At 46.2% G+C, this 25,960-nt stretch overlaps 1 protein-coding gene across 1 annotated transcript in view; it reads left to right on the forward strand.

The window, feature by feature from the left end:
- Window positions 1–22,872, forward strand: part of LOC137418839 (tumor necrosis factor receptor superfamily member 16-like) — a 50,449-nt gene extending 27,577 nt beyond the window's left edge. Inside the window, exon 4 of the mRNA XM_078780416.1 lies at window positions 22,074–22,872. Within this exon, the coding sequence (XP_078636542.1) occupies window positions 22,074–22,378 (305 nt within the window). The 3' untranslated portion in view covers window positions 22,379–22,872. The remainder of the gene's footprint in view (window positions 1–22,073) is intronic.
- The last annotated feature ends 3,088 nt before the right edge of the window (window positions 22,873–25,960 follow it).

Below are 25,960 nucleotides of genomic sequence, written 5' to 3' on the forward strand. Positions count from 1 at the left end.
ACCAAATTCGTCACCACAATCCCTCTACTTCAAAAATTTGCCATCATCAATTCATCATCAATCCTCATAAGGAGGAAGAGATGGAATTACGCACAATGTCACACCCACGTCATGATGCGTCTCACATTCCAAACATTTGCACAGTAAAAATAATTAAACATGGCATGGTGTGGAGTACCTGTCACCCCAGGTGAGTGGATGCAGATGGTGCGAGGAGATCCTTCATCCTAACTATTTTCTAAATGACTTTAACACACTTTACACTACCCGGGGTCTTTCTCCGGCCAAACCATTGGCCCTCTTACACTATGGGTTCTAAAAACCAATTCCCATTGGCCAAACTGTGGTGCTTTTCAATTTGGGGTCTCACTCCCCCGATTCATCTCCCGGTGCCCTCGCACAATTTCTGGGCTGTGGCGTGTACCTCTCCCAGTGGGTCTACCCACCTGCACACCTCCACCACTGCAGTTGCCACCCGAGCTTACCTAGCTCCTCACCCTAACCTATCTAACTGGGGCAGGCCCCTCCTGGCTCTGTCACCCCACTCGGTGCCCTCTGGCACTGGGCTACCCGGGTCCGTCCTCCCGATCCTCGGGCCCCATCCACAACAACTACTACCGGCTCCCAGAGCCCACCTGCGGCCTCACCTGGCCGACATCCTCACAGTGGTGGAGCGCCCAACCAACTACACACACTAACAGGCTACACGCCCAGCCATTTCCACAACACCAACGCACCCATCCACATACCATTCTGTCACCCGCACCACAGATGCCAATATCCAACCACAATTTACCTGTACCCTCTACCTAACACTTACACTACCCGCCCCGGGTATCCGTGATGGGGGTCCACTCTTCCCCCATTCACACCTTTGCACCATCCACTCCACTCCACAATTTCCACCATTCTCACTCCACGACCATCCATTCCACTACTCCATACCATTTATTCCATACACCTGTCTTTCATTCACCTGTCGTTGCACACCTGTGCAATCCTACCTGGTGCCACCTGCACCCTCCTCCTCTTCCTGGACCAGTTGGTCAACACAACACAATCACCACTACTCACTCATACACTGCTCCATCCACCTGTCCAGTTGCACACCTGTGCAATCACACCTGTTCCATTCTCACCTGTTCAATCCTCACACACACGGCATCATCTCAGCTAACTACTCCCCTCTGAAACTTGAGCTTCCCAGTCGTCCCTTTAAACTATTGCGCTCCCACGTCATTATAATCCACACTAATCTACCTGCGTCCCCACTACAGGTATCAGTCACTATCTAACCTTACCGTCACCTAATGTCATCTTCGCTAGATCCCTATCATTATCCAAGCCCTCCCTGGCTCGGTTGTCATAGCCACCCCATAAACTATTGCGCATTTGCCCCCACCTGTGAGGGATGGTGGATTTGCCATCCCACCACATCGGGGGTCTCTCTATCAATTTTGCTCGTCCAAATTCCAACCAATTCAAAAATTTTCCATTTACTGCCAATTCTACCCACTATTATAAATTTCGTATCAAATCACTACCATCATCGTCCGTCTACTTATTACATCCTCTCGGTGCGCCATGACATCATTAAACTCGGTTTCGCAAAGCCGAGCAATGAATTCGGGTGGTTTGGTCGCCTGCAGGTTGAATCCGTCCGGCTTTCGGTTCAAGGGAGGTGGTTTGGTTGGACCGAGATTCCACGCACCATCTCGGCGCGGCACCTTGCGGTCCCGGGCCCGATGGCTCAATCTCCCCCGGTCGGAATCCCGTCCCCACGAGGGGGCACCGTTCCGCCTCCTCCCACTCGCCCTTGAACCGGACCGGTCGCCTCGCCCGACAAAGCCCGGACTCGACCGTGCGGGGCGGGGCCAAGCCCGAATCGGCAACGACGCTTCGAAGAGAAACGACGCAGCTTCGATCGGCGCCGGGCCTCGCACCCAACCAAGCACCCCTCGCACCGAGTGCTCGCATCGGCTATCCGTCGCTCTAACCACTAAACCGGTTACCATCGATGCTTCACTTGCATGCTTACAAGCATACGCTACCCCTTTCACCCTCACAAAACCTGGCGTTCCAACGCCGTCCGTACATTCCACCAACGCTCTCTCTGTTACACACCACACCTCTTGCGCACACTTCGGTCCACACCTCTCATCCGTTACGTCCTCCGTAACACTCACCATGGGCGTGCACTCCGCATTGCTCTCACTCCCTGTGTCACACCCCGTACACACCGACGTGCATTCTCGCTCGCACTCGGTTTCACTCCCACACTTTATAACACACCCACTCGCCGACGCACACTTTTTCCTCCCACGCGTGCCATTTCCACTCACTCGGGACCCTTCACCAACGCCCGGATGCTTCCTCGATCCCAAGCGCGCGAAAATTCTTTTGTCGCTAAACATCCTCTTACAAAATCTACCCGCACAATATACAGCACGACTCACCTGGGGGATCCTTTTCTCCACGCGAACCTGCAAACTTCCATTCGGGTTAAGCACAGCATCGTGATGTGAGCAGGGACTTTGTACATATTCCATTTCTCCCTGCAATTCCCGGGTTACCTCCGTCATCTCTTCAATTTTAATTCCCGCTACTGCTTTTTCTTTATTAACCTCGGCGACCGTTGGCTTTAATAAAATTCCCTCTACCTCATCGGTCGCCGGCTTTTCCAAACCCCGTGTCGCGATCTCTACCCCCGTCATTGTACCCGTGCTTTCCTCCGCTTCGTCCAACCGGCGCTTCTCGCCTCGCGTTACCTCCTTGTGCACCCCTGGGACCCTTTCGCCCAACTTGCGGTCTCTGTCCCTCTGCTCCCTTTCCTCCCTATCGGCCCTCATTCCGTTTATTGTTGCTTCAATTTGCTCACTGTGAGCCTCCATTTCCTTACTCAATTTCTCCCCGTTTATTCTCAGCATCTCGGCGAATTGCGCCATGAAGCCTTGCATTTGGACCACCGTTGGTAGTACAAAGGGTGCGGCCGCAGCTGCCCCCTCAACCACGTGCGCGAGGCCACCATTTTGTGCACCTGATACACCCTCAACCACACCTTCTTTACTCTCCTCCACCATTTTTTTTCCTAAGTCCTGGGTCGATTCTACCCCGTCTATCTCTCCCACCGGCATCCCGTCGCCTTGAACAGCCATGGCGCGATTTCAGAATTCGGGTTTTGCTTTAAAAAAAACAAATTTCGGCAGCTCGTAATTTTGACCAAAATTTTTTTTTCTAGATGTTTTAAAAATTTGGTTCGGGCCCCGAATCCCACTCCTGACACCAATTGTTATAGATCGCGGTTAGGATGTTATAGACCGAGCGGTGGTTTAAAACCGCGACCTAACAAAACTCACCCGATTCACCCAGACTTTGGCCGTATCGCACCCTAGCTGCTCAATGAGGGAAAAGACGAAAACGACGCAATGCAAAGAGGAAAACGAAGGCAAAGAAAGGTTTGGAAATACGACTGAATTTATTGACTATTTACACACAAGCAAAAAGAAAGCAGTCACGTTTATTTACAAGCACATAAGACGCAGGTGACACAGGGAAAATACTAGCTTATACAGACTTAATTAACCCAGGACAGAACAAACAAAAGACGACTCACACGGGGAATTGCAGGAGGTGGATGGCTGGAGGTGAACGCTTGGTGGAGCCAACGCGGAGCTTGGTGGAGCCAACGCGGAGCTTGGTGGAGCCAACGCGGAGCTTGGTGGAGCTGAACGCTTGGTGGAGCCAACGCGGAGCTTGGTGGAGCCAACGCGGAGCTTGGGGGATTGGTGTGACGGGTTCTCTCTCCTTCCTTAGTCCCACCCAGTCCAACAACTTCCTCTCTTGCTTCAGGACTCTTTCTCTCTCTTTCTTGGTCCCTCACTCTTTACCACCGACTCCTCACCGCAACCAACGCAACCACTTGACCACCACCTCTACTGACTGACTCTTCACCACTCTGCACTTGACGACCGACTCCCAACCAACTCAGACCAACTCAAAGTCCAACTCCAGGCCTTTCTGTCTTCTGCTCAGTGCTCTCCTCTGTAAAAACGCATCTCCTTTTTTGGACACGCCCTGCCTTGGGTTATATAGGCCCCCGCCCCTCAACCTTTGCGACCCTCCCCGATCGCTCTTCCTCCGCCCTCTCTAGCCGAACCCCTGGCTCATGGTTGGTCGAGTGGGGCGGGCTCACTCCTCCCCTCTATGACGAGGTGGAGACACGCCTTCCTTCCCCGACTCGAGCCTCGTGGTCAATGGCGGTTATTGGAGGGAAAAACCGACCAAAATGCGGAAGGCACTTCGAATTGCAATTGACGGAAAGGGGGGAATGGAAGGGAATCTATCTCTTTCACTGGTGCAATGGAGTATTTCAATTAATGGAAGACACAGCCTTACGCTAATACACATAATAAGGATATAACTGTCAAAAGAAAGGATATATCGTGTCCTGCATGTATGTTTTATGGACTAACTACGGAAACGCCCTTTGACCTTTATACAACCACAAACGGAGGGAGGAGGGGTGATATTTTACAACCTTTTACAACAACATTTTACCACAACAACAAAATAAAAAAACATTCTCATATCCACAACAATATATTAACGGATCAATATATTTATATATATATATATATAATATTAATATTAATATTAATAATTATATATTCACGCTGTCTACAACAACCATCACACCGCTTGGTGGGTATGGGACAAAAAGATCTTCCTGTCCACTGGGTTAATTTAGCGTGAATTGCAATCTCAGAACACAAGACCATTGCGAATCTGCCAACAGGAAGAGTCGAGCAAATCTTTCTCGGCAGAGTCATGGTCAAGGATTGAAAGAGCCTTTTCCACCTTCTCAGGTGCAAAACACACAGAGTCCAGGAGCAGTTCGGTATGACAGTGAAAGATAGAGAAACCCCCTCCCCCCCCGACCCCAAAATAAAACAAATGATGTAACGTTTGATCCCTGGGAAAATGAAACAATCTTTTTTTTGTGAATAAGTGTGCGTATTACTAAAATTAACACTGGGTAGTTAGCAGTAAACAAAATGTTTCTGATAACAAAATAATAACATCCCAGCATGCATAGGAGCATGTATAAAAATGCTGCACAGGCCTGGTTGCCTATAATTATGGCAAGCATAGCTGCAGGAGCCCATCCACAAATACCCCACAATGCCCCCATCCACAGAGCACGTGGGTTCGCCCAATGGTTTGATGAGCATGACACTGATGTTATCCATATGTCATGATGGCCTTCTCAGTCACCAGATCTGAACCCAATTGAGCATTTATGGGATATTCTGGAACGACGCCTGAGACAGAGTTTTCCATCTCCATCAAGCAGGTGTGAGTTGATTGACTTTCTCGTGGAAGAATGGTGCCACATCCCCCCTGCAGAATTCCAGATGCTGGTGTACTCTATGCCATGGAGCATACAGGCCGTACTGCCCGCACGTGGTGGCCAACGCCCTATTACGTGACTTTACATTGGTGTTTCCATTTTTTGTCCACCACCTGTATCTTCCGTTTTACCACACAGATCAGATCAGGAACAATATTAATGTAAAGCACTGCAATTTGCTGGACCACATGATGAACCATTTAGCAAAGTTGTTAAAATGACCTGCCTATACCACTGTGACACTCGTTGAAACCGCTCTTGACCACAAAAGCAAAGTAGGCCAATCTACACGAATCCTCAAGAGGCGGATCACTTAAATTACGCAACAAGCACACACCATTCCAGCCAAGCTATACAATACTGCACTGGCCTTATGAACTTGAGCGATGTTCTGCTGTGTTTGCCAGCCATGTTTTGACTACTTTGATCAGGCCAGCACCGCCTGCGGGAAGACGTGGTGCAGCCAATTAGCCCAACCTTAAGAACGGCTACAACCCAGGAAGGCTGCGTAGAATTGCTTGCACATTGAAGCCGATATTCCACTGCAGGGCTCGCTTAACGTGACTTCTACCTGCAAGTCTTTCAAACCGAGTGGTTGAGTTTGAAAAGATGATTGGGATAATAACAGCTCTATTTATAAGAGGCAACTCGTACATCCGAGGTTTTTGACCAGGGAAAAAAGTTTTCAGAAAAAATACTTCTGATTCTCTTTAAATTATTATGCTCATCAAAAAATTAATTAAAAAAGGATATATATATATATGTATATATATATATATATATATATATATATATTGTCGCGTGCCTACCCTTGGTGAACACCGTAGGGTAACACGGATGACCGATTTGCGAGACTTTAACTCCCGAGGCGAACACTCAATGGCGGACTCAAGTTCAACACCAACGCGCGGAATGGCGGGGCGCAGCGAAGGCTCCGCAACCTTATCTATTAAAATTAAACACCCAGGAAAACTGCGTTCAGATATTATGTACAAAAAGTAATATAAGGGTTTATTAGGAAAAGTAAAGCCAGTGAAAAAGCCCGCCGGTAAATCTAATAATTCTAATAAACCTAAATCGGGACGTCCCCACACGACTGACAGCAAACACAAACGAGGGAGATTAATCACGAAAATAACACGTCCCGTCGTTCAAAATATACGCGGAGATCGGGCTTATCTGTCTTTGTCGTCTTGTATTGTTGGTGTCCAGCACCGCTCCTTCCGGCCCGATCGCACACCACGAGGCCCCTCGCTCCAAGCACCACGCGTCCGACGCAGGCCAGCGGCTCCACTTGACCAGGGACAGGAAGGACTCCTTTCAACTCCACTCGACTCGACGCGGGAGTGCTGGCAGCCAAGTGCCAACGAACTGCTCAGTGCCAACTGGGTGTGCTCTCGTGTGTCTCCTGCGACTCCCTACAACCCGAACTGCACTCGAACTGCGACTGGAATGGCGTGTCCTCTCCAACTCTCCACCACCGCTCAACTCTCTGGTGCCTGCCTGCGTCTCCCAGTGCCTGCCACGAACTCAACTCAACTCAACTGGCGAACTAGCTCCGTGTGACTTGGGACTCAACTCTTGACTTGATCGCTCCTCGCCGTGTGTGTCCGTGTCTTGAAATGGCGTCCGACCGTCGCCTATATTGGTGGCCGATGACGTCACATTGCGCACTCCTCAGCCAATCAAAGCCTCCCGCGACTCCTGACATCTCCCCCGTTACGCGACCCTGCGGTCCTGGCATAACACGTGCCGGCCAGGTTTGTAGGCCTTTGGAGGTGTACACGGTGGCGGCCACTTGTGGCGGTGTTTTTGGCCTGGTTTCCTGTCAATTTAATACGAAGTCCTTGTCAGGGAAAGGGGATTATTTAATGTTGCGCTAAGGACCTAACTAATGTTTATGTGGTTTGCAGTGCCATAAAGGACAAAGGTTTGATTACTAGGTGATACTCACAGGGGCGTTACCTTTAATCCCTCCCTATTTAACACTCGGACCTCCAGGTAGATCCACAATCATACATCTTACCCCGACAAACGCCTAAACATCAAGAACTTATTACATGTAGAGTCCCTGTCACGACAGCCGAATACCTACCTATTCAGATCTACCTAGCTCTAGATGTTGCATTACCAAATTCATAACACAGCCCCCCCCCTGGAACCGTAGCTCCTGCAAGGTTCACCGCAGGGCTACCATTCCAGCCTTAACACTTACTGTCACACACTTAATTAACCTATGAAATAAATCAGGAAGGGCTGTGGGAAGTGAGTCGGACTACCTACCTACACTTCCTTAACATGCTGAACCCCTTAACCATCATGCAAGTATGTACATCTTCTTCGTTGTTCCTGTGGAGGGAGGAAACAACAACACACAACACTAACTTAACCACAAAACTTAACCATCTTTCCAAAACTCAAAACTCTAACCTTTGTACATACCCCGGTCTACAGACCGCGTCCCCCGGTGGATGCCACAAGACACAACCTTACCTGCGGGGCCATCCCCAATGCATCCCACTAAATTTCCACGGGCCCTGTCCAGATGTTACAGGTGAGTGACACGGCTCGGTGGATTTCGCCCACATTCATGCAACACAGACCCCTTAACCACTCATTCTCATTCCATAGGTCATCAAGGCATTTCAAAAATCAATAAGGTTCTTCTTCAATACACCCCCCTGCAGGACCATGGCATTGATGTCATTCACGTGTGTGTGCATTCCTCAACTAGGCAGCGGGGAGGTACCGCACAAAAAGATGGTGGGGGCGCATCAGGCTGTGGTGCCCGCAGTCCCAAAAACAAGTCAACCGACTTACAAGTTCATTGCCCCCCCCCCCTTTACCTCTTGGCCCCATGACAGCCCAACAGCCCCTTTCCGCCGTTACCTCGCCGGTGAGGGTCTCCACACACACCAGGCTCCTTTGCCTCCTGCTTTCGCGCAGCAACACGGGTCACCGGGGGACTTCCTCACCCCGCGGCGCCCAACCAGACCCTCCACCGACGAGCTCCAATTTCCAGTTACCACCGGCTGCCAGGGGTAATTGCCGCAGAGGGGGGCCCGCAGGCATCGCTCCTCAGAGCTTGCTCTGTACCTGCGGACACACACACCTTCCCCACCCACAAGACCCCAAAACACACTCGGCCCTGGGGGGCACGGTCGCAGTGCGTGGCATCCCTACAGCCACGTCCCCTGCACCTCCCCATCATCCCCCAGTCCGACTACAGAACTGCAGCCCCCCAGTGCTCACCCACACTTGACCACACCAAGGTCCAGTCAACAGCCATGCTCCACCAGGGGACCCACCCAGAAGACATGGTCCACACACCTCGGACACGCACAGCACCACGTTGACCCTCAGGCTACACAACTACATCCCCATCATCCCGCGTCCCAAATATCAGCACAGTTGCCCCCGCAACCAGTTGAAAGCTGTGTCTTGCTACCCTATTAATTTCATCACAGCCTCCAACACTTTGGTCTACACACCTGGATCAATAATGGCGTCACTATACAGTGTCCACCATGGCATTTCACAATCCACCCTTAAATTTGCATCTAACCCACAGATTACCCATGCCAACCATTTGTCACATTTCACTCACCTCACCAAAGAAGGATGCTTTGCCATACACATGCCAGCCGAGCATGGCCCATATGCTCGGCTCGTTACACATCTCCCGATTCACATCCCCATGGCTCTCTTCCCAACCCGAGAGTCCATAAATCACAACGGAGCATCTGTGGAAGGTCACTCACACCATCACGTTCCACAGATGCCCCAATGGTTGTCCGGCAGGCTATCTCCATCCCTGTCCATTCGGTTTGACCCGCGTCCATCGACCAACACGGCATGGCAGGTCATCACATGCCAGTTGTCCCAAAGTCTCAGGGAGAGGGTGTCAGGTCGCATGCCCGGGTGATCACTACATCAGGCCCAAGCTGGCCATCTGCGGTGCCACCACCAAAGCGCGACCCACAACACCTCCCCCCAGTGGTCCTCAATATTTGCCATCCCAGGCTTGAGAAACCACCTCGGACCTCCCTGGAGGTCTTAACCCCCACCAGGGTCCGGTGACCCTGCCGGCCCGAGCCACCAGCTCGGACGGCGCCCCGACGGACAAGGGACGCCACACTCCACCAGACCCCCCGTGGGACCCAGGTCGTACCTCGACACCCAAGGCTGGACCCCACGTCCAAATCTCGCCATCACAGCCCCCCAGCTGGCTGGCATACCCAAATTTTGAAAGGGGCAGCTTTTGCCCGAGGCCATCACCCATGACCTCTCCATGTCCAAATCCCGCAGCCCGGGGACCAATCCCAACCATGGCTGCTCCAAATCAATTTCCCATTGTAATTTTATTTTACATTTTATTTTACAAATTTTCATTCCCACTGCCAAACCGCAGCTGCAGGGAACAACCTCTACCACCGGTTGTTCTGCCCCTCCCTGCAGTTGATCCAAATTCCCTACAGGGACCAAATCTCCAGAAGCTCTATCTCCCGATCCTCCAAGATCCAAATCCAGCCCGGAGCCAACACACTCCCCCAACTGGTTGTCCAATTTTGGAGCCTCTGTTTCCAAATAGCAGTGTACAGTGAGCGTCCCCTCGGTCATTCCAACCACCTCCTCGGACCAACTCACCTCTTCCCCCAGACTCCTTTGGGCCTGAACAAGCTCTACCTCCATGGGACTGTCACAGGTCTCCAGCCGCTGGATCAAATCATCCTCATCATCATCATTAGAAATCATTCCTGGCCCCGCCAGGCTTTGATCAATATCCCCAATAAATACCCGGTCCGGCTCTATCGCATGGACCCCCAAAAACTCTACCCCCTCTTGCTCCGCACCACCGCCCTGGTGCTGCACAATTCCAAATTCATCCCCCGGTTGGGGTGTTGTGACATCCACACGGTCCCGATAAACAACCAGGCCAGAATGTGGGAAACATTCCCCATTACAACTCTCACATTCCAAATTTCCTTCCCCGCTCACCTGTGGACTCTCCACGTTTACCTGCAGGCATTCCCCCTCTACCTGTACACATTCCCTATCCACCTGTGGACATTCCCCATCCACCTGTGGACATTCCCCATCCACCTGTGGACCTGCGGTCTCCCCATTTACTTCAATTGCCATTCCCTGTGCAATTCCCAATTTTGCCATTCCCGGCTCCTGAGCCCCCATTTGAGTTTCTACTTTACCCTCAAATTTCCCCAGTCTGTCCGTAATTTGGTTTTGCACTCTCCCTTCTATGCCATCAATTCGTTCCCCCAGCTGCTGTGCCATTTCCCCAATTTTTCCTTCCAATTGTTCATTCCTTTCCTTTATTTCATTCCTCCATTCCTTCCCCTGGGACTCCATTTTATTTTCCATCCCTTCAATTTTATTTTCCAACCCACTTTTCATTTCTCCCACTTGTTCCTCCAATCGCTCACCCTGAGCATCCATCCGGTTCCCCAATCGCTCACTCTGAGCCCTCATGTCTTTTATTAAATTTACTATGGTCTGGAGATCTATCGGGGCCGTCCCCACGGCGGGGAAAGTTCCAACGCTATCCTCCTTATCCCCCATTTCCGGCTCACTCCCGACGCTGACGGAGGCCTCGCTGCGCACCTCCATTTCGTCGACCTCCGACATCCGCCTTTCGGAAGGTTGTTTCCCGCGCGCGTATTTATTTTAATACCAAAAACACAATTTAAATTTGACGAAGACGCGATATCGCGCTCCGTATGCCCAATTGATTATTAAATTTCTCCGCCTCGCCTATACAAATTTTGCGTTCGAACGTCGGACGCAATGTACGCCCGACCGTGTCGATGTCTCGCCGCGGACAAAAAAAGTTGTCCGACGGGTTCAAATCCCACGCCTGACACCACTTGTCGCGTAACCGTGATTAACACCACAGTTACGGATGACCGATTTGCGAGACTTTAACTCCCGAGGCGAACACTCAATGGCGGACTCAAGTTCAACACCAACGCGCGGAATGGCGGGGCGCAGCGAAGGCTCCGCAACCTTATCTATTAAAATTAAACACCCAGGAAAACTGCGTTCAGATATTATGTACAAAAAGTAATATAAGGGTTTATTAGGAAAAGTAAAGCCAGTGAAAAAGCCCGCCGGTAAATCTAATAATTCTAATAAACCTAAATCGGGACGTCCCCACACGACTGACAGCAAACACAAACGAGGGAGATTAATCACGAAAATAACACGTCCCGTCGTTCAAAATATACGCGGAGATCGGGCTTATCTGTCTTTGTCGTCTTGTATTGTTGGTGTCCAGCACCGCTCCTTCCGGCCCGATCGCACACCACGAGGCCCCTCGCTCCAAGCACCACGCGTCCGACGCAGGCCAGCGGCTCCACTTGACCAGGGACAGGAAGGACTCCTTTCAACTCCACTCGACTCGACGCGGGAGTGCTGGCAGCCAAGTGCCAACGAACTGCTCAGTGCCAACTGGGTGTGCTCTCGTGTGTCTCCTGCGACTCCCTACAACCCGAACTGCACTCGAACTGCGACTGGAATGGCGTGTCCTCTCCAACTCTCCACCACCGCTCAACTCTCTGGTGCCTGCCTGCGTCTCCCAGTGCCTGCCACGAACTCAACTCAACTCAACTGGCGAACTAGCTCCGTGTGACTTGGGACTCAACTCTTGACTTGATCGCTCCTCGCCGTGTGTGTCCGTGTCTTGAAATGGCGTCCGACCGTCGCCTATATTGGTGGCCGATGACGTCACATTGCGCACTCCTCAGCCAATCAAAGCCTCCCGCGACTCCTGACATCTCCCCCGTTACGCGACCCTGCGGTCCTGGCATAACACGTGCCGGCCAGGTTTGTAGGCCTTTGGAGGTGTACACGGTGGCGGCCACTTGTGGCGGTGTTTTTGGCCTGGTTTCCTGTCAATTTAATACGAAGTCCTTGTCAGGGAAAGGGGATTATTTAATGTTGCGCTAAGGACCTAACTAATGTTTATGTGGTTTGCAGTGCCATAAAGGACAAAGGTTTGATTACTAGGTGATACTCACAGGGGCGTTACCTTTAATCCCTCCCTATTTAACACTCGGACCTCCAGGTAGATCCACAATCATACATCTTACCCCGACAAACGCCTAAACATCAAGAACTTATTACATGTAGAGTCCCTGTCACGACAGCCGAATACCTACCTATTCAGATCTACCTAGCTCTAGATGTTGCATTACCAAATTCATAACAATATATATATGTGTGTGTATATATATATATATATATATATATATGTGTATATATATATATATATATATATATATATATATATATATATATATATATATATATATATATATATATATATATATATAAGGCCTTTCGTTTTTTATTAAAAAAAAAAAATCAAAAATATATTTTTTAAAAAAGAAGGATTTTTAGAGAAGTTTGGTTTGCCAATAAAATACACTTATTCACAGTTTTGATTACAATTGCAAGCAATGGTACCTGCCCTAAGGGCGGGGCTTCAATTGGGAAGCCCAAATGAAAAGGCAAAATATCAGAAGGCTTTTTTTATTTTAAACGATTCATATAAACATCCGTTGAATCATATCATACGCAAATCATCAAAATCTAAACAGTACATGGCGCCCATTTTGAAAAAAGATTGAATTCTGCAAAACGGAAGCGGCCGCTACACGTGTTTCTCAGTCGCTTTGCACATGCTGCCATGTTACTTCGGAGCCGCACGTTTATATAGGAAGAGTTCGTCAGGAGTCAATCTACTCTCTCCTGGTACGAATAAATTTCAACAAAAGCCACATCACTGTTCATATCGGTAAATATTATTCCATCGTGTTTGGAAAAACTGGAAAATTGGAAAAATTGGAAAAACAATATAGCCTATATTACTCCCAGGGGTCCAAGGAATACCCACCCAAAATATTGTTGTGATCGGTTCAGCCGTTTTTGCCGCACCTTCGAACGGACGGACGGACATTTGGTGAATTATAGTAAGATAAATACAAAATACAGTTAAGTCCCATAAAAGTTACAATTGTGTTATAAAATAACCTGAGTACCAAATGTTCTTGTGTGTTCTTGTCCAAAATGTTCTTGTCCAAATGTGTAAACGATTCATATAAACATCCGTTGAATCATATCACACGCAAATCATCAAAATCTAAACAGTACATGGCGCCCATTTTGAAAAAAGATTGAATTCTGCAAAACGGAAGCGGCCGCTACACGTCTTCTTTCTCAGTCGCACGTTTCTGTGTGAAGAGTGCGCGCCGAATCTGTAACACGGAAGCGGCCGCTACACGTGTTTCTCAGTCGCTTCGCACACGCTGCCATGTTACTTCGGAGCCGCACGTTTATATAGGAAGAGTTCGTCAGGAGTCGATCTACTCTCTCCTGATACGAATATATTTCAACAAAAGCCACATCACTGTTCATATCGGTAAATATTATTCCATCGTTTGGAAAAACTGGAAAATTGGAAAAATTGGAAAAACAATATAGCCTATTTTACTCCCAGGGGTCCAAGGAATACCCATCCAAAATATTGTTGCGATCGATTCAGCCGTTTTTGCCGTACCTTCGAACGGACGGACGGACATTTGGTGAATTATAGTAAGATAAATACAAAATACAGTTAAGTCCCATAAAAGTTACAATTGTGTTATAAAATAACCTGAGTACCAAATGTTCTATTTATTGTGAGTTATGGAGGAAACATTTGAGTGGCTGGTATGATAGGTTAGAGGTGTGTATATTTACCTTTGACCTGTCTCGCATGGGTTTGAATTCTGACCTGGATATAAACTCAACTTGTGTTTCACACGCAGCCCTGGCGAGCCATCAATGTGTGCGCCGTCTATACAAAGGAGGTTAGGTCGATGGACTGGGGATGTTGGTGGACGTTAAAAATCCCACGGTGTCTTTGGTAGGCATGTTATCGCCATCACCCTGAACAAATTGCAAATTCCTGCCACAGTTTAACATCCGGCATGGCCAGCTGGTTTCAGATAGACTTGCGCCGTAATCGTTACTCCTCGGCTGACCACATAAGTTAGGATTACTTGTGGGCTTGAAGAAGAAGAATATTGAGGAAACATTTAATTTGTGTACAGTGGAAAAAAAAACAATGTTTTTTTTGTATACTAAGTCAAGGCTCGTGTAAGAGCGAACACATAAAACATACAATAAAGGGAGCAGGAGACAAGAGGGGGAGAGAGAGGGAAGCACAACAAAAGTAGAGAACAGGGACAGTGGGAGATATGTGGAAGGGGGAGGACTGGGGTGGGGTACATGGATAAACAAGATGGACACCACAGGGACTTTCAGGAAATAATTCACTTTGCCAAATGTGGAGTGAATTTTGTTGCGTCTCTTGCATATTGCTTGGTCGATCGCTAAATTAACGCCAGGAGGGTTGACTCAGCCTGTCATCCTTCCGAGGTCGGCAAATTGAGTACCAGCTTGCTGGGATGAATGATCCCGGTGTGTACCCCGGTTTAGAATAGGTACACCGTATCCCTGCGCATCGTAAGAGGCGACTAAGGGTTGGCGTCAGGAAGGGCATCCGGCCATAAAAACATTGCCTCAAACAGGGAACCATGATTGTCATGGGGCCCGCAAGGCTAACCCCTGCTCTAGCGGGGAAAATGGCCTTAAAACGATCATTCATTCATTCATTCTTGCATATTGCTTGGCAGAGGATGGCCTTTCCACAGTTCCTGATATACGTTCCCAGATGTGGTCAATGGCGTTTGTGTCAGGACTCTGTGGTGCCCAGCCAAGAAGACGCTATAAGAAGAAGAAGAAGAGTCAGATAAGAAGCTTCAGCCAAGTGCTTCTTTTCCAGGCAGAGGTGCGGCACCACCTTCCTGCAGTAAACGTGTTCCTCAATGCAAAATGCCTTGCTGGTATAGTGGTACGATTGTTTCTTGTGTACTGGCAAGGCATTTTGTAGTACTAGTGAGGTACCCGTGCTATGCACGGGTGGGAGGCCAGCAGCAAACAGACAATGCAGAAACGGCAAATGCTAAAGCATGAAACCAATAAATTCCACATTCCTGTAGCACCTTCAGTCGCACGTCAGACATGGACAGCAAGTTCGTGAAGGACTTCCACGAAAAACGTACCCGTTTGCAAACAAACAGGTACGTGTGTTCCATACCCAGTCAATGGCGAATCTGCATATGGCGATCTGCGAATTCACGTTTAGAAAGTAGAAACCGTCACGGCATTCCGTCATTCACTTGAACTCGATATCTCTTTTTTCATTCCAAACAGCATAACTCCAATCACAAATTAAATGACATTAATATAAAAAATAAACTTTTAACAACATTCGTGACATAAACAAATATTTAAATCCTGATGTGAAGTTCCGTACGGTTGGGTGAATACAATTACGAATTCAAAATCGTAATTGTATTCACTCAATTCCAATCATCAATTGTGGCACGCCACGTAATACGGGGGCTTACGGGTGGTCAGAAAACGATGAAAAGTCAGTTTACCCAAGGAACACCCATAAGCTCCCTTTTCCCCTTTTCACGTGGCCCGCCACAATTTATACTTTAACAAAACGATTAACGTTTAACGATTAAACATTACGATTGAATGACGGTTGTATTGGGATATTATCAAACCTGTGCATTGCGTAATCTGTCCACTTCCACATTCGCGGTAGGTTCATAATTCTCATCAAAATCTAAACAGTATTTGTAGAATTTCAATAAAAGCCACATCACTGTTCATATCGGTAAATATTATTCCACCGTGTTTGGAAAAATTGGAAAATTGGGAAAAAATTGGAAAAACAATATAGCCTATTTTACTCCAAGGGGTCCCAGGAATACCCACCCAAAATATCGTTGCGATCGGTTCAGCCGTTTTTGCAGTACCGTTCGAACGGACAGACGGACATTTGGTGAATTATAGTAAGATACAGCACATGCACTGCAGAAAGATGGTGACATGCCATGCGGTCCGAACCACCTCCACTTGGAAGTGACGGAGTGGGCTGCAGCATCTTGCCTGTAACAGTCTCTCAGGTTAGCCTTTCCAGAAGCCCTCAGTTGCTGTCTGCCACATACACTTTGCCAGTATATGCCTCGTGGATATTCCGTAGAGCCAGGCCTTGAGGCTCCACCGTGCACCTTGTATATTGGAGTGTAGGTAAAACTCAGCTAGCTTACTAATCACCTTTGAGGGAGGTTGTCTGCCTCATCTGATTTGCACATGACCTGTGGTTTACTCTTCATGCGCTCAAGGCAATTGCAAGCTTGGGAGGGCAAAATGAACTATTAAATACTCATAGTTCTCATAAGCTATTTCAGAATAAATTCGTAAATCCAAACCAAAAATTACTACTTCAAGAGTGCTTTTGTCAAAACAGCCAATTTACCTCTTAAACAATAACACCTGAAAACAAGGCCTGAATCGGTTGATGTCACCTGATTGGATTCCATGTAAATGAACCAATCACATATTGCCATGGGATTTATGCCCAGTGTAAAAGCAGCAGCAGCTTTGATTCCGTCATGTATCATGTGACCTGCCACGTCATCTTGAGGATACTTTTGCTGTAGGATTTGTGTTTACGGGCGTCCGACATATGCTCCGAACTCTGAAAAAGTACTCAGAATGCCGGCTCGATAGCCGGTTGCAGCAATAAAACCATAGATGGTGTGAGTATGCATGTTTTCCCAAAATATCCAGTTGTTAGGAAAATATGGATAGTAAAGGTAAAACTGACCAGAGGAGAGCGGCATGGCCCAACTGCTTCAAGCGTCATTTGAAGCGCCCATTTTGAAAATAATCCATACGACACCGGCCTGTATTCCCAAATTGGGATGGGTAAATTGAAGCAATCAAAAGCTGACGCGATGTCAGGCGTGTATGTCCAAGCATTATATACGGAGTGTTACAGGGGGTGGAGTGTATGTCCAAGTTGTCCTCCGGCTTGTTGTGTGATTGGGGATGTTGGTGGGCGTTTGCTTTCCATCCTCCGGCTTGTTGTGTGATTTGCTGTTTTAGGCAAAGGTGTAGACCTCATCATGCAGGTTTCATTGCACACCAAGAAAGCATTCTTCAGCATTAGATTTTATGATTTGGACTAACAGGCAATCCTTGTTGATGGTCAACAGTGGACCTCAGTTTGGTTTGCAAACCAAACATGTTTTCCCCTGTTTAAAAAAATGCTATGATTTTTTTTTTAACCAATGATCAGCAACTAGAAAATCACATTTTCAATAGAAACAGATGGTACTGGAACAGCTTTTTCTTGTTTACATAGTTTAGTCTCATAAAGAGTTACAGACCTTCCTGCCAAATCTCAGTGGCTCAATAACTTCTAAGATAATGGCATATGAAAAGGCAAAAGTCAGATATCCACAACACTTATTTATTGGGGTTTTGGTTTAAGTAAAGGGCCTTTCATACAACAAGAAAAACAACTTGCAGCTGATTGGGAATTGCATCTTTCTACCAGTGCGCCCTTTGATGCCACGGTGCAGATTTGAGGCCCGCTTGGGTATATGCTTCACTACAACCCCACTGCAAGTTTAGTTGAATAAAGGTTACCGCTTAGCTATGGGACTAGAAGGCCACTCAAACCTTGAGAAACAAATGCAGAAGAAAGGTTTGAAGCTTTTGAGATGCATTTGAAAATCCAGCCAAAGCAATTTGGCATGCTCTTCAAAGATTGTTTTGTAACGCTTGGGCAGCTGTTACCACGGCGATGTTGAATAGCAAATATTTTGAAAGGCAAACTCTACGGCCTATCAGTGCTACAAGGTGCTACAGCCATTGCACAAAATTTTTCGGATGTATTGTATTGTATTGTATTGTAGTAAAGAACTGGCCTTGTATGCAGACTTGAGGCCCACTACTACCCATTCCTTGTCGGCTCCCCATGCTTCAAAGAAGTGTTTCTTCAAGCATTAAAATGGCTGCACATGCAAGAGGATATTGACACTGTAGAATAACTGTGGCTTAGCAATTGTTTCCAAATGGTTTTGTGTAAAACCAAATGGGAGCAGCCTTTGCCTAAAACAAAGACCTCACAAGGCTCACTTGGTGCAGATTTCTTTCCCTGAGGAGTCTCTGGAATAGGCATAAGGCTATTATTAATGAATCCCTAAGCTTATTGAACAGACAGATTATAGCTGAGATGTGCTGTTTTGTGAATTCCAATACACCTCCCAGGGTTCACTAATTCCATCTTAAGTTTGACTCGTAAATTTCTTTCCCCGTAACATTCGGACGTGGAGCTGTTGTTAGAAGCATCCCGATCGGTGCTCGTGGCATTGTTTGAACTGAATTTGAACTCATTTAGTCTGACGAGTTAAACTAGTTACTCAACTATGGCCTGCCTGCACTGCCTCCCTCGCAGCACACATCTCCCACGGACACAACACGTGCTTTGCCTTGTGTGAACAACTGTTAGTAGTTAGCACTACATTTGGAAATGCAAGAACACTTCTCAGATTTACAAGAGATAATATCCATTTCTGCATCCCAAGAGAGGAAATGTACTTTTATGTGACCTATGCAAAAACAATGTCAAGAAAACATGAACCAAGTGTTGTAATTCTTTAATTTTCTTTTATGAGCGACACTTTGCTTCCTTCCTTATATCAAACCACCTTGTGAGCGACGCAAGCGTACCATCACTTTGCCATCACCAGATAGGTCAGTGGCCTCTCTGTCTTCTACCACCTCCTTTCTCGTCTTGTATACCCTCTGCCTTTTCCAAGCTTTGCCCCCCACCCTGCCCCAGATATGTGTAGGGCGCACGCAATCCACCATGAACCTCCTTCCGGTGAAACTCCCAAAATCCAGAATCACTGCTCACCTCAACTCCTTCGTTACTCTTGTTTTCTCCCACCTGTAGAACCAACTTTCATATTCTCTATAATCTCATTCTTACCTCCAGGTATTCCTGTCCCCAACCTCTTTTCCCCCTATGCCCCCCCTCGTTAACACCTCACTCCCAAAGCCCCCCTTGCAAATTTCCAGTTTTCCCTTCCTGAGAGTTTGCTTCTGTATCCATCCCGACAGCGTCCCCTACCTCTCATTCATATCCGCATCCCTTGTTTGTTCGTGTCCATCTATTTTGTCCCTCTGCCCTGCTGTTGGTGTCCCTCCTCTCTTTCTGCTGTTCATTTTCTTCTGGTTTTTTTCCTAATCCATTCTGTGTTCTTGTTCTTCCACGAGCCTCGACTTTGTATACGAAAAAAAACCCCCTCATTGTATTTACTGACTTGCAAAATCCCTGTGGTTTGCTCTACCAGCTTATTTATTACTATTAATTAGAATGAAAGTTAGAGGAATAGTTTGTGGCCTGAAGGCTTTTGCAAGCTTACCATGCAAGTGCCCATCACTGCTTATGGCATCGCTATTAATGGCAATGGAACGTAGCAAAAGGTTTCCACCATGTTTGCCAAATCTGCAGGTAAGCAAACATTGGAGACGCTAATGTTTGTCGAAGTTTAACTTTTGCGTTTGCCAAGTGAATCTGGGACTAATGTTGTGCAAAATGTTGCAACCAGAAAGGTAGATTCTTTGTATTTCAATTACCGATGTCAATAGAATGGTACAGTCTATTTTATAGAGTGAGATTGTGAGGCAAGATGCCCCCTGTATATGTGTATATCATACATCGTGCTTTTGTTCCGTCCACTGAACCCCTTTCATTTCTTAACCTCTTTTTTTTCTTTTCTTTTTTTGTATACAGAGTCGAGGCTCGTGAAAGAGCTAACATTTATCAAACAAACAAATCAAACAAACAAGCAAACAAAGTATATCAAAAGGGGAGCGGTCGACAATATGGGGAGAGAAGGGGAGGATGCACACAAAGACAACATTTGAGAGCAGGGACATCGGGAGATGTGTGGGAGGGAGAGGGCCTGGGGGGAGGCAGGGTAGGCATAAAACGCAAGGACACCGAGGACTTCCAGGAAAGAAGTCGGCACCTCAAAAAAGTGGATTTGGGGTGAAATTAGCGGGGGTAGAAAAGATCAAGGTTTTGGATTGGGGAAGAAAAGAGATGGTGGTGAACAGCCGTTTTAAAGACCTGGAGGGAGGAGTGGGATTGAAGAGAGTGAGGGAGTTTGTTCCAGAGGTGGGAGAAAAGAGGAATGAAGGAGTGAAGGTTAGCAGATAGCCTTGATTTTGGCAGTTTAACCATAATAGGGTTGCAGGCAGATCTTGTGCGACCTGTAGGAATATTTGGGGGACAGAGCCCAGAGAGAGCTGGGGGAGCAAGGCCGGAGAGGAGTCGGTAGAAGACGGAAAGACCACCAACCTGCCTGCGGTGAGTAAGTGAAAGGCCCTCGGAGATAGCGTCATCGCGGGAGATTCCAATGATTCTGAAAAAATTCCAATTATTTTACAAGGAACTTTAATGCAGGTAGAGGCCATTAGGCCCATCAAAGTCTGTGCTAGTGTTTGCAACCTATTGTTATTTGTCTGTGCTCTGTCCTTTTTAAAATCCTGAGTGCCAAACAAGGAAGCAGCATGTACCATTTTTAAAGTCTTTGGTGTGACTCAGCCAGGGTTTGAACCTCCAACCCCTCAGACTCAGAGCGAACAATCTATCCATCACACCACTGAGTCTGTTTTTTGAAATTGTCTGCTGTACTGTCAAGTGCACCACCGAGATTTTAAGTTGTCTACTATACCGTCAGGTCCACCACTGAGATTTGAAATCGCTATACCATCAGTTACACCATCGAGATTTGAAATTGTCTGCTATACCATCTGGTCCACCACCGAGATTTGAAATTGTCTGCTATACCATCTGGTCCACCACCGAAATTTGAAATTGTCTGCTATACCACCTGGTCCACCACCGAGATTTGAAATTGTCTGCTATACCATCTGGTCCACCACCGAAATTTGAAATTGTCTGCTATACCACCTGGTCCACCACCGAGATTTGAAATTGTCTGCTATACCATCTGGTCCACCACCGAGATTTGAAATTGTCTGCCATACCGATAGCTGTAGAGCCTTCTGGTAGTTCACGTTGCGGAACATATACCAGGATTGAGGTTATACAGTGGGGATGGGAGGGTTTGGAATGTTTGTTGGCATCTGCCCACACCTCTTCTGCCATGGGCATCCTGCCACACCTTCTAAATATCGGTCAGGTTCAGGTTTGATTAATATATTCACATTTATTTGTCAGAATCTTTTTGAAGTTGTAAGATTGGTGAAAGCATGGTAAATATCTTCTCTTACTGATTCAAATAGAAAGAGCAATAATTTTTCTTAACAACTTTCTGAAAGTAATTTATAATATATTATAACCTGATGGGGCATATGCTGTACCTATGTACTATGTACTGGGAAGTGGAAATGGGGGAATATATAATTATTATGTGGGTGTGCTTGATCATCTTGGCCTTTCATTAATTGATTCTGTCTAATTTAGGAAGATATCCATTTTTATGATTCCGCTACTTACTGTACAACAGCTTATGAGTAGCCTATGCAGTGCTGAAGAGCCAGAAGAGCCAGTAGTCGTGCACAGTGCGAAGGACGAGAATGGATGGAAGAACCAGATTTTGCTAATTCCTCCTTATAAATTATGCATATGGCCTATTTTACTTTTTACTGCTCAATGTATATCTTTTTTAATTGCTCTTTAATTTTTCTATCTTCACAGAAACCGAGGGATTCAGTCACAGAAGCACCGATGATGAACTTATTCATATGGACTATCCTGACAATCCAGATATTGAGGAGGAAACAGACTTCCCTTTTTCAGATGTCATTTCAGAGCAACCAAAGAGTATGCCACCAGTACCTGAAGCAACAACATCCACGATGATTTATGTGACCAATAGTACCAACGTAACCACCCATGCGCCAGATGTAATCCAAAGCTCTCGCGACATCATCCCCGTATACTGCTCCATCATGGTGGCTGTCGTTCTTGGATTGGTAGCTTACATCGTATTCAAAAGGTAAGCATTACACTAGACAGTGGGCCGGCCACACCATGTGTCTGTTATTAAGAGGGGACGGGAGGTTGTGGTAGAATGTATATTGGAAAAAGGGAGAGTTCAGTTCAAAGTGGAGAAAAGGGAAATCTTATTGGAAGGGGAAGAGGGATATTTGGGAAAGGAGGGATCCAAACGATCCACACCTGCTCCTTCCTTTCCTTTTACTGAGCTATCAATTCCCAAGTTTATTTCCATTCTCTCCCTATTCCTCCCACACTTAATAATTCTTCTTTCTTCCTTTCTTTTATTATTCTTCATTCATTTTCTGTTTTTCACTTTAACATTCTTATTTGTTCCCCATCCCGATGTAATAAAGGCACTCCGTCAGATAAAAGGCAAAATGCCCACAAAGTTCTCACAAGGCTCATTTGCAAATTCAGTTGCTATCACAATCCAAATTTTAAATCGAGGAAAGCGTTCTTTATTGAGCTTTGATACAGAGAAAGAAACGTAATGATCAAGTACAGTATAAAACACAACGCTGCTCAATTTGTTGAGGACTTTTGTAAATTTAATAAAATCCTTGAAGTTGTGTATCTTCAGAACAAAGCATCTTCTTCAGCTTACATCGTATTACATGAAGTTGCATTGTTGCATGAAGTTGATGTTGCATGATGATCTATAAGTTGCATGAAGTTGCGTCTTACATGAAGTTGCATTACATGAACATCGCATTACATGAAGTTGTGTATAGTCCCTTCTAAATAATTAGAAAATCAGTGTCGGGTTCAATATCTTTGGAGCAAGTTTTTAAAAATCATATCGGAATAAGTCAGAAAGGAAATTTTTTAATTTGATGATGGTTAAAGAGAAGCTTTATTTATTTATTATAAATTTCAGTCGTAGTTTCACTGGGGTATTAAAAGGTCTGAAGCCCTAATTTTGAATGTCCGAATCCATTGTCAAGGGCCTGAAAATCGTTATTACATAAACTTGTTTGTCTCGGCACAAAAAATCACTGTTACTTCTGTAAAATTGCATGTAAGTCGTGCTCCAGCCTTGGTGTGGGGGGAGGACGGGAGTGGGTGGTGGGAGGTGATGGGATAGCTTGGAGGTTGCAAACTTCACTTTGAGCTATCCATTCTGGGTTTACTTCCTGCCCTAACTATAAACTGACATGACATGAGTATGTCACTCTTCAGAGGGACATTGAGTTGAGTGGCCTATCTGAAAGAATGAGGAACTAGTCTTGTTGGTAAAGACCAGTGTCTGCGTCGGCAGACAAGTAGTACGATGAATGAAATCAATGCGACGTTTATTTAAGTATGCTCACTTCCGCGGGAAGCTGATATTTTGGGCATTAACCCTTTGTGGGAGCTAAAGAGGGCGAACCCTCTTTTTGATTCCTCCAACGAAAGGTTGTATCCTGAAATTTCAGCTTCTCCCTGCTTCCCCCGTCAGTTAACATACCTCAATGACATCCTGTTCTTTTCATCCATTGTCCTACCGACTTGCTTTTAACGGCTAATGTAAAATATGCAATGATCTTTCAAAACCGTGCTGGTATCATGACCAAATTCCAAATTCCCTGCTCTATGGGAGGCATTGTCGATTGCTTCAGTGGCACAGCCATGCTGCTGGAAATGATGCAATTCCAGCTGGCAGGTGCTGCACCGGCAAGAAGAGAATCTTAGGTATTTAATAACATCTACTTCACGAGTGTTTTGCAACAAATGGCCTTGGCCAAAACTAACAATGTCACAAACAAAAGTAGATTTCGTCACAGAAACAAGACACGAACCTGTCTTGCCCAAGGCTGAACGCTTCACCAAAGAGAATTGCACAGACGAGGTTTTGCCGGTTTAAGACAGTCGAGCGATTTGACCAGACTTCGATAAAGGTGTGGACAGGAATCCTGTGGTTTTTAGATTAATAAGCAATGAAAGGTATGAAAAAATACTGTCCATTAACAATAGCAGCAGAAGTAGCAATCTTTATTGACATTTTCACAGTGGTTCTGTTTCCTGAAATTCACCATTTTCCATATTTCTCGATTCACCTTTTCACTTCTTTGTGTGAGTGTTTCCGAGCGGCCAATCAATATGTGTCTTGTCTTTGTCCTATCAGGCTGTCTGTGCTGCCATCACTTGCTCCATCCTCCTTTGCTTCTATTAATATATAATGAGCAGAGCTCCAGTCAGATTCTGATGTTGTCCGAAGGATTGGTCGGCATCCTTTTTGGTGGTTTCCTATTCACTATGTTAACGATCTTGGTTTGGCAAAATGGTTCAACAAAATAACGTCCTCAGTTTACCTGTCCTGCTCCTTGGCATGTCTGCATCATGTTGTGACAAATGAATGACTTGTTTTTTTTAATGTTGTTAATAGTTGACTGAGTGTTGATTGATTGGTAAAACAAGCTTAATTAATGCCCCTGGGTTTCACTGGCCATTCTTCAAAGTACCTGAAATCTACACCTCACACCAAAACATTTTAACCTTTCTTGGAACAGAAAGGAAGAATCAACTGCAAAGTAAAAAAAATTTAAAGTTTTTTTTTTTTTTTTTTGTCTGAACAATGACTGAGGATTTAGATAACATTGTCTGTCAAACTATGGGCATTCCAATGAGTGACGTGTGATTTATCCTCTCTCCCCTTCCTTCCACTTTCCAGTTTGAGTCTAGTGGATGAGCTCTTACCGATACACTCGATACAGGGTTACAACTTCAAAATTAAAATGGTAATTAAAAAGATCATGAATTTGGTTACAACGATTCAGTTTGTTGTGTGTAATCGTATATTTCTCCAAGTTTATCATCTAGATTTGTCAAGATAATCATCTGTATCCGACTGGATTTGTGAGGGCTGTGCTAGAAGGACTCACGAACAGGTTCAACATCCTCACCACTTGTGCTTGGCAACTTGCCATCCCCTCTCCCCCATTCCTCTGCAGGATGCTACCAGTCATCATAAACCTTTTGTGTCACTCACGAATTGTTTTACTCGACTGTGACTGCGTTCCATAGGTCATCCTGAAGCTTTGTTGAACCTGTTTGTGTAGCTGATTCGGTTTTTATAACCCAGGCAACACTGCCCTTTTTCTTGTGCGGACGCCATTTGCATTAAATATGACGTCACTTGTTACAGGGGACGCCTGGAAACCGGAAAAGTCTATAAAACGATGAGAAACTGATCACATCCGGCAAACCAAGTCGTTGTATCCCATTTCATTATCTTTTACGGCGTAGCCTATAATGCAAAGCCATCTCGAACAGTGTTTGTTTGTCCGTCTGTATGTATGTCCCCTCAAATGTATACTAATCAGCTGAGGATCTGGTCACATGACAGGGTGATGTGATTACGTCTGATGTCATGATGGCGGTATGGCGGCTGACTATCCAGTCTCCACACTCCGGCATTTTGATTCCAATTTTGTTCAGGGCGAACATATCGTCGAACCTGTGATATATCACAATCACCATGCTCTACCTTTACATTTTTCATTCAGTGTGAAACACAAACAAACCGATTCTTAAAATGACCATCAAATATCGAAAGCATAGACGTTACGGCTCTTGCAACAATACGGTACGGTACGTATAGGCCT

The sequence above is a fragment of the Myxine glutinosa genome, chromosome 6, assembly GCF_964187855.1.
Source record: "Myxine glutinosa chromosome 6, kmMyxGlut1.1, whole genome shotgun sequence".
In the NCBI taxonomy this organism is placed as follows: Eukaryota; Metazoa; Chordata; class Myxini; order Myxiniformes; family Myxinidae; genus Myxine; species Myxine glutinosa.